Source organism: Plenodomus lingam (assembly GCF_022343315.1).
Source record: "Plenodomus lingam strain CAN1 chromosome Unknown scaffold_20, whole genome shotgun sequence".
NCBI lineage: Eukaryota > Fungi > Ascomycota > Dothideomycetes > Pleosporales > Leptosphaeriaceae > Plenodomus > Plenodomus lingam.
Window position 1 is genome coordinate 2,972,866 of NW_027093974.1, and position 10,202 is coordinate 2,983,067.

The 10,202-nt window shown below is 36.5% G+C and overlaps 1 protein-coding gene across 1 annotated transcript; it reads right to left on the bottom strand.

Annotated features, from left to right (window-relative positions):
• Window positions 1–258: 258 nt before the first annotated feature.
• IAQ61_012045 (uncharacterized protein) lies at window positions 259–3,152 on the bottom strand. The gene is made up of 3 exons (XM_066099459.1): window positions 2,239–3,152; window positions 1,910–2,102; window positions 259–1,811 (listed from the first exon to the last, which is right to left on the bottom strand). The coding sequence occupies exons 1-3, from the start codon at window positions 2,240–2,242 to the stop codon at window positions 992–994; spliced, it is 1,017 nt and encodes a 338-aa protein (XP_065950978.1). The 5' UTR covers window positions 2,243–3,152; the 3' UTR covers window positions 259–991.
• Between the last annotated feature and the right edge of the window lie 7,050 nt (window positions 3,153–10,202).

Here is a 10,202-nt window from a genome sequence, read left to right on the forward strand (position 1 = left end):
CGGAGACGCTCTACCTACTTTCCGTATAATTAAGATGTGAATTGTGTGTGGAAGTAGTTGATACGACATACACTTCAGCCTTGTCGCCATCATCACAAGGCACATCTTCGTCTTCTTCAATCTTGAACCTTCAATCTTCATCTCAATCCATTTATTCTCCCAACATAATTCTCAATCTCAATACCCAAATCCCATCTCCACCACCCCCTCCACCACCCCCATCTGCCTCCCCACTACACCACACCACACCCCAACCCAACCCATCCCTCTCTCGCCTAATCGCCCAATCGCCCAATCGCCATAAAACCCCAATCCAATTCAACCATTCTAGTACCACAATACAACAACAGCACAATATATATATATGTAAATAAAAAAAAGCAAAGCAAAACCCACCCCTCCCCTCCATTACCCACATGCTCCCTACAAAGCAGCCAACCAAAGAAACAAAAGACAGATAAATGGCGCAAAGACGCGCGCAAAACGGCTCTAAAATAACTCCCAAAACCATAGGCCGTGGAAAAAAAAGGAAAGGGGGAAAACAGGCCTGGGGAGGTCAGAGTGTGCAAGGGGGGATAGATGAGGTGGGGTGAGGGTGAGGTGAGATAAACTCGAGACAGGGTGATTAGCTAATGTGCTTGCTAGACTCGGGAGAGGGGAAAATATGAGGAGTCTCGATGATGATAATGATAATGCAAAAAGTGCGTGAAAAACCAAGGGCAGTGGGGATGCAAATGTAGGCCGATTCGCGTGTGTACTGCCATGTCCATGGGCAAGGAGCAAGACCCTCGCCCCAAAAAAAGAAACAAATACACAGCTCATAGCATAGCCTTGCCCATGGCCTCGACGTCTCGAATCCGCAGTCTCCGGCCCCTATTCCTGCTAGGCTGGACGCCATGCACGCGCACGCCGTGGAGAAAATGGTGTAAAGACGGATTTCTGGGGGAAAAGGAGAAACAAGGACGGTTTCTTCTCCGCTCGTACTGGCCACCTACTTGCCCTGCTTCTTTGCCTTGAGCGCGAGATGCGAGTACACCCAGCCGCCGCCCAAGGCCAACAAGACGCCAAAGCACTCCCTCATGCTCAGAATCTTGCCCTCGCTATACCAGCCGATGCTGAGGATGAGAATGGTCTTGAGATGGCTGACAATGTTGAAGGTGAGCGCGCTGGTGCGGCCAATGATGAGAAACTGCGAGAGATTGTACATGCTCGCCATGATGCCGCTCGCGCATGCCGACCAGAGGATGTTGGTGGGCACGACGCTGAGATCGGGCATGGTGTCGAAGAAGGGGACAAAAGGGATGAGCAGGCAGACGCTAATGGGGGCTTGGTTGAGGAGGAGTTGCGGGGGGGAGACGGCAAAGTCTTCAATCTTCTTGCCGATCCAGATTTGGTAAAGGGCAGTGCTGCAGAAGGCCAGGGTGGCGACGACGACGCCAAAGAGTTGGGTTTTGGCGGCTTCGTTGATGGTGAAGGCGACGCCGATGCAGGTGGCGAGGATGGCGGCGAGCATGTAGCGCGTCACGTACTTGCGGAAGAGGACAAAGTTGATGAGGACGACGGTCGGGGTGGTCATGACTTTGGAGAGCTGATAGAAGCCGATGGAGTTGAAGGTCAACGAGAGGTTGCCGAGGACGACGTAGCCGGCGAAGAAACCGCAGACGGGCAGCATTTGCCAGATGTTGAGGCGCACAGCTTTGAAAGCGCAAAAGGGGCGCAGGGTGGAGAGGAAGAGGACGAGGCCGGTTGCGGTGAAGTGCCACATGACGACCATGAGTTGGCAGGCTTTGAGTTGGGGGTCGCTGAATGTTCTGCATGGCCGTGGGCGTCAGTCATGGACTTTTTTTTCCTCTTTCTTTTTCTGTGCGCTTGTATCCAGTTGGAGGCGAATAAACCAAAGCAGACGTACCGTTTGCTCAAGAAGATCAAGCCCAGCGTTGACAAAGTGTTTAACCCAATCCAAAAACAGGTAATTAGCTGTTCATTGAGCGATAATGGTGGCTCTGCGACCGGCTTCTCAAATGTGGGCAGCTCCTCCAACTCGTGGGATTCGCGGGGGTCCATGTTGTCGACAAGACCCTCGGTCGACTGGCGTTTGGCTTCTGCTCAGTGCATGTTAGTCGTGGGCGCGGCAGGGCGTGGAGAGTGTGAGTTGTGAATAGCAGATTGTAGGTGTGGGTATGGATGTGGGTGTGAGTAGGTGTAGGTGAGGCAGGGATGCGCAGCAGGGAAACATACCCATGGTGGTCAGGGCGGATAGTAAGGATAGGATGGGAGAGTAAGAGCGAGCGACTGAATGTAGTGCGCGACGGGTCTAGACGATCATGCCCGAGAGAAGTTGTATATGCGTCTAGGGAGTCTATGTGTTTCGTCTATGAGCTTTCTCGTCGGCGGGGGGATGGCAGCGGAGAGGGGGAGAGAGAGGGGGGGTTTGGGTGTGAGGAGAAGGGGACGAGGCGAGCTTTTGTTGTTCGTGGTAAAAGTAGGCGCAGTAGGCTCGACGATGCGGGAGGGATGGCGGCGGCAGTGGCAGTGGCGGGCCCAGGCCAAACGGGCAAGTCGGCAACTGCTAAGGTCCACAAACAGACTATGGCACCACACACCCTTGACTTTTGGGTAATCTTATGGCAACGATCAATCTCTGGGACTGTCTTCCCCCAGCTGACTGGGTGGGCAAGTAGAAATAGAGAGCCACACAAGCGTGCTTTTGTAGCAGTGGAATTTCTCAAAGATATTGTGCGTCAAATCGTGAAAGCTGGAGAAGAAGAAAGAGAAGAAGAATAAGAAGAAGAAAGAGAAGAAGAAGAAGAAGAAGAGAGGGAAGAAATCAGGGCGGGCAGGTTCAAGAAGACGAGAAATGAACACGAGAAGAGAGGGAGATGAAGAGGACAAGCGCTTATCTCATTCATTAGAACGCTCTAACGAGCTTTTACCCCTGCTAGTGCAACGCTAAAAACTCCTAGGAACTCTAAAGGGATTAGCGTTGCGCTAAAAACTCCTTAACTAATCACGCTAGCTATAGGGCAAAGCTTGCTAGAGCGTCTAAGGAATAATAGGATAGGTTTTAGTAATACTTAGATTTAGGTTATATAAGGAGATAGTATATAACTTAACCTAATATATCCTATCTACTATAATATATTATAGTCTTACCTCTATAAGTAAATTAATATTTAAGATATTCTCTATTAATTATATATATTATAGCTATACCTAGCTTATTTTCTTAGATATATAGCCCTCCTCTAAATTAACTATTTAGCCTACTCTTATCTATACTATTAGCCCTTAATATACTATCTTAGGGCTATCTTAGCTCTATTAAACTAGTAATAAATATTACTATAATATATAGTACTAAAGATAAGAATATCTTTAGTAGTAATATAGGCTAAGAGTCTATACTAACCCTTATAGGTAGCTATAAAGGTTATAAATATTTAAACAAGTATACTAAATTAGAAGTAGTTATTTAAATACTTTAACAAGTTAGGTAGTTATTTAAAGAAATAGTAGAGGCGTAGGCTAGCCTTAAGGATTATAGTAGCTAAGTAGACGTATAACTATCCTATTAAAGATACTATAGGTAGAAAGATTGCTAGAGGGCGTTAGTAAGAGTACTAGAGACTCTTATAGAGTAGGGTATTTACTAGAGTATATCTATAGTTTATTACTATAGGACTAAACTTGCTAGGCTAGTAAACTTCCTACTATTTAGTTAATTTATAATTAATATATTATTAGATTAGCTTAATATAAAGTGTGCAACTCTTATTATCTAGCAACACGCGCCTACTTAGTTTTATTTCCTCTAGGACTTGCTTATAAATATATACTAATACTATTCCTTATATAGTAGCTTAAATAAGAATAATTATATTAGTTACTATATATTTATAATTATAAGTATAATATATTTCTCTTAAAATAGAAAGACCTTAAATACTCTACTATCCTGTCTTAATACCTATCTCCTTAGATTAGGTGTACACTAGTAAGTAATTAAGACTTTAGCAGGCCTTAGGTTATACTATAGCTATTATTATATAAATAGTCTAATAGCAGAGATTACTAAATATACTATAGTATATACTAATAAGCATCTCTTATTAAATATTATAGAAGAAGAGGGTAATAGTATATTATCTTATATAGTAAGAGAACTTCTTAATTCTCCTATAAACTCCTATAAACTCCTATAGACTCTTATAGACTCTTATAGACTCCTATAAACTCCTATAAACTCCTATAAACTCTTATAAACTCCTATAGACTCCTATAGACTCCTATAAACTCCTATAAACTCCTATAAACTCCTATAAACTCCTATAAACTCCTATAAACTCCTATAAACTCCTATAGACTATTATAATATATTAATACTAATATTATTATAGAAGTAACTTAAAATATTATTATTATATACTTAGGCTATAATTACTTATAATAATATTAATTTTATAGACTAGAAATATAATAAAGAAGCTAGCTACACTATAATATTTTAATCCTTTATAAATATAATATTATCTATCTATAAAGATCTACTAACTAGTAGTCTTACTTAGGATATATATAACCCTAGTATACTATTAAGAGTATAGGATATTATAACTAGGTATAGGATTATAGGTAGGGATAGGGTAGAGACAAGTATCTTAAGTGTCCTTATAGCAGACGCTATAAAGCAACTCTATCTACGCGCTATTTAACACGTCTTTAAGGGTTTATCTAAATATCTAGAGTTCCTAGTATTAGAGTTATTACCTATATAGAAGATAAAGTTCTAGTAGTTTATAGGTATTACTATAGATAAGGGTATAATAAAGGGCACGTATACTATCTATAATAATATTTTCTTGTATTAACTTAGACTCTATATAAGTAGTAACCTAACTAATACTAATAATTTTACTAAATAGCTATTCCTTATTTATAGTAACTAGTTAATAGCTAAGCGTATTTATAGTATCTAATAGGAGTAGGCTAGAGTAAGTTAGCTATATAATTAAAGACATTAGCTATAGGGGGCGCCTGCTTAGTTTTATATTTAGATAAACTTGCTACACACTATTATCTAGACCTATTAGAAACCTACTTTATAGTAATATTCTAATATATATTATATATCTAGTAACGCTACTTACTAGAATTAAATATAAAATACTTAGGATAATATTAAATATTACTTAATAGAGCTAATAGTAGTATAGGGTTTTATATCTAGAGTTATAGTACTATTTTATATAGTAATAAGGTATTAAGGACTTCTAGATTATCTTCTACTACTTAGGCTATCTTGCTAGGTATTATATATAGAAGACCTAATCTAGTTATTATCTACTAAGTAGTTTATAGAGCTTATTAAAGATATATAAGTAAGCGCTTTTATATATACTACTTAAAGTAGTACTACTATAGATATAGACTTTTAGACTATAGTACGCCTACTCTAGGAAGTTAAAATATTCTTAATAGTGTAACACGCAGTAAAGCACAGGGATATTAGGTTACTTTATTAACTAGTAGATCTACTAATTATAATATTCTTTAGGGTATTATAAAATAACTATAGATAGGAGATATTATATTATTAGTAGTACCTATTATCTACTAACTTACTAGCCCTATAGAGGGCCTTCTTATTATCTAGCCTTATTAATTAGAGTAGATAAGCTAGGTTATTTAAGCTAATTAACCTTACGCTAGAGCACTTAAACTATAACTATAAGCTAGACCTTTATAATAATAAAAACTCTACCTATAATATTAGTATAGTATTCTAACAGGCTACGCTTTATAATACTTAGCTTTAGGATATATAGGAATACTTTAAATATCTCTATAGCAAGGCTATATCCTTATTACACACTACTACTTAGGCGCTAGATAATATATTTCTCCTTACGTAGGTAATATATAATAGTAGTTATAGTAATAGTAGGGATAAATCTAAGGTTAATAAGATAGATATATTTAATTTACTTAATATCTTTTAGGTAGGTATAGACGTGCTTAAGGAGAAGGTTGCGCAGTTTAATAGTTAGTATACTAGGCAGTTAACCTAAACTTTTATACCTCTTATTACTAATAATTCTAATATTAACACGCTAGAGTTTATAGATATAGCTACCTATATAGAGGTTATATATAGTAGTTATAATATTATTAATAATCCTACTATAGATATTAGTAGTATTTATAAGGGTGTAGCAGATATATAGATATAATTAGTGTAGTGTAGCTAAAATAATATTTTTATACCTTATTATCCTAGAATAGTATTAGCTACTAGTAGTATATTAACTTTTAGTTCCTATAATAATTATATAGTTAGGGTTGCTATTAGGTCTAATTATAATATACTTAACCTATTAGAGCGCACCCTGTTAAGATTATATGTCTTAGAAAATAAGCCTGCTATCTCTACTACCTTATTAACTCCTATTGTTACTATCCTATACTATCGCCGCCCCCTTATTATTACAACTATTAAGTAGTCCTATACTATTAATACCCTGTACTACTATTATCCTATACTACTATTATCCTATACTACTATTATCCTATACTACTATTATCCTATAAGCTTCTATAAACTCCTATAGACTCCTATAAACTCCTATAAACTCCTATAAACTCCTACAAACTCCTATAAACTCCTAGGAACTCCTAGGAACTCCCTAGCTAGTTAAGTAACTAGGTTTATACTATTATTATATAATTATTATATTAATAATTAAAGAGGTTTATTTAAGATAGTCTTTATATATTTTATTCTGTTAAATCCCTACCTATCTACTAACTTTCTATACGCCTATAGATAAGCTAGCTATAGTACTAGTTTATAATATACCTATAATACTAGCCTACCCTAAATACCTAGCTTCTTTCCCTATATAGGTACTTAAACTAACTAGGGAAGGTTTAAAGCTAATACTATAAGGAATAATACACCCTAGTACTACACCCTTATATAACTTTACTAGAAACCCTAGTTTAATAATAGCTATACTTTAGGAAGTAGTTACTATTTTCTAGGAGACTAGTTATTACTAGACCTAGTCTACTTTATAGGCGTAGCCCTTATTCTAAGGGAACACTTTTTTAAGTAAGAGTAGCACTAGGTATAGGTTTAAGATGTATGCTTTATATACTTAAAAGTATTATTATAGTAGACTTAGCACTCCTAGTTATTATCCTAATAAGTCTAGTATTACTAATTACTAAAATACTACTTACCTAGCACTAACTCTATAATATAGCTATAATAGTCTATAATAGCCTTATTCTTAGGCGTGCGCGCCTAGTATAACTCCTCTAAGATATAATACTAAAGCCCCTTTCTAATATAACACTAGTAGTTAGAGCGCTTATAACTAGTATATATCTAGGTAATCTAATCTAAGCGCGCACGCTATATAAGGTTATAGCCCTCTTTTAAGCTATTACTAACCTTTATATATAACCTACTAGGGCTACTAGGAATAAGGGGAGTAGTACTAGCTATAGGGCTACTATTATATATTAGTATATTAGAACTTACTATATAATATAGTAATATATAGTATAGGGGGATAGGAGGAAACCTAGTTTATATCCTCTACCTCCTCCTCCCTCTACCCTACCTCCTTCTCCCTCTACTCTATCTTCTCTATCCTCTCTATCTCCTCCTCCTATTTAATACTACCTTCCTACCCTAACCTACTCCTATATACTATAGGCAAAGAACTACTAAAAAGTAATAAAGGGGGCAAGGGAGTAGGGGGTAGGGGGGAGGACAGGACATAGAGGCCTACTAGTCCCTCCTCCTTATCTTTATCTTACCTAAAAAACTAGGGCTAAACCCCCCTATTATTATTATTATTATTATTATTGTTGCAGGAGGGATATTAACCGGATCACGGAGCATCTTAATCCAATTAATCCCGATCAATACCCCTGTATGACCCACTATCTAATCAACTGCTAGCTTACTGCCAAGTGCCTAACAAAAAGCAGGAGCTCTAGTAAGGAAGGTTTACTAATTATTCACCTTCTAGTAAGGGTAGCTAAAGCTCTATATATATAAGTCTGATCGTAGTAGATATAATCTAATAATCTATCTCCTAAATTATTCCTAACCTTAGTGATCTAAATTTCTATAGTTATAAGCCTAGTTCGCGCTTTACCTTATTAAAGATTGTCCTATCTATTTAAGCGTATTGTTTAACTTAGACACTAAGCTAGCAAAAGCTTTACTCTTTTGTTATACTATTTCTTAAGTAAAAGCTTACTTATTACTCTTCCACTATAAGCAACTAAATCCTAAAGGGGGATATCCTACTTACTAGATTAACTAACTGGCCTACCTGGTATATTTAATTTAGATACCATGCCCTAACTAAAGGGATCTAGGTAGAGGTAGACCCTAAGGCTCTAGATGCTAAAAACCACTTTAAGAATAAACCTATTAAGCCTAACATGCTAATAGATATCGCGCTATCTAACACAACAAGCAAGCAGTACAAGCTCTAAATAGCTTAGTACTAAGCCCGCTTATTAGATTAGGTATTAAAGTTATTAGTAGTCTAGAACCTCTTTATATAGGTTAATAATATAGTAGATTAAGGGATCCTTACCCTAGCCTATATAGAGCTTGTTAATTAAGGAAGAGTAACCCTCTAAGCACTTATCTAAGTGCTCTATAATAATCTAGCGCTAACTAACTTAAGCGCTGCAATACTAGCAAGATCGTAGTATAAAGCTTATCTTGCTAAGGCAAAAATAAGTAGCTAAGACGCTAATTACTAGCAGAAGGAGTGGACAATCCTATATACGCAAGCTAAGGTATATAATGTTCCTAATATTAAAGGATAGCTTGTAGTACAGGATTATCTTAAAGCTCTATCTACTAGGATCTTACTAGATTAGGGTTAAACTATGTTTTAAAGGATTATTAAAAAGTTAGTAATAGGAGAGCTAACTTACAACCTCCTGCAGGTTACTAAGATCTATTTATTACTTCTCTAAGAGAACGATATAAGATTAAGCTCTAAAGGTCCTAGAGTGTTTGCAATAATAGGAGCTCCTCCTTCTAATTAACCTAAGAAGGAATCTTTATACCTATATAGTAGATCTTACCTATAGAAACCTCCTAAATATAAAAATATTATTAAAGCTTAGACTAATATAGGTAATAAGCTTACTACTACTTAATAATTAGAGATTAAGAAAAAGATTAATAGGAACCTAAAATTTATAGAGTTAAGAAAAGCTCTAATTAAGTCCTATCCTATTAATTAAGATTATAGTAGTAAGGTAAGCGCGATTACCTATCTAGGCAGTATCTAGGCAGCCCTATATTAATAGCGGAGAAAACGAACAGGATTTATTTAACTATAGACTTTGAAGCTTACGCTCTATTAAAGAGTACTATCTTTAATAACAGGGGTGCAGTGCACCTAGTTAATAATATAAGCTACCTAGAAGAAAGCTTGTTTAGATTAGTTAAATATAAGACGGTTAAAGCAGGAACTTAAGCTTTTCTAATCTTAGGTAGAGGGACTAGAGTAATCCCTAATGCTCTTAATAGACTAAGAGGTCTAAAAACAGAAGATTTAGTGCTCACTAACGTGGTATTAGTAGAAGGTTTTTATGTGAATATTATATTAGAAGCTTAATTGCTTAAAGCAGGAGTTTAGTTCCTTAGGCTAGATACCACCTTATAGTTTAGATTATTAGGAAAGAGCGTTGTATTAGCCAAGTTACTACGCAAGTTTAACTTAACTTTCCTAGAATATAAGCCCTCTACCCCTTATTAAATAATCTAAAGTATAGTGCCTAAATAACCCTAGCAATCCTAGATAACTTACCTAAGACACGACAGTAAGGAGCTTTAGCACTAATAATTAGGCTATTTAGGACCTAAGGCGCTTAAAGCTCTAGTTAAGTTAGCAATAAACGTTAGGATTAAAGGAACTCCTAGGAGCAAATACGAGCACTGCGCTATTACACATGCCTAATAGGTTATATTAAGATAACTAAGGGAAAGATTACTACGTCTATACTACTAGGTATTATAGGATCTATTTAACATGCTAATAGGTATAGCTTACAAGTAATAGATCTTGGTATTAAAGTGCGACTACTTAGGAAAGCTTTATACCTATCTACTGTAAGCTTAAAACCTTAATAAGATTATATAGGTGTTTAAAAATTTT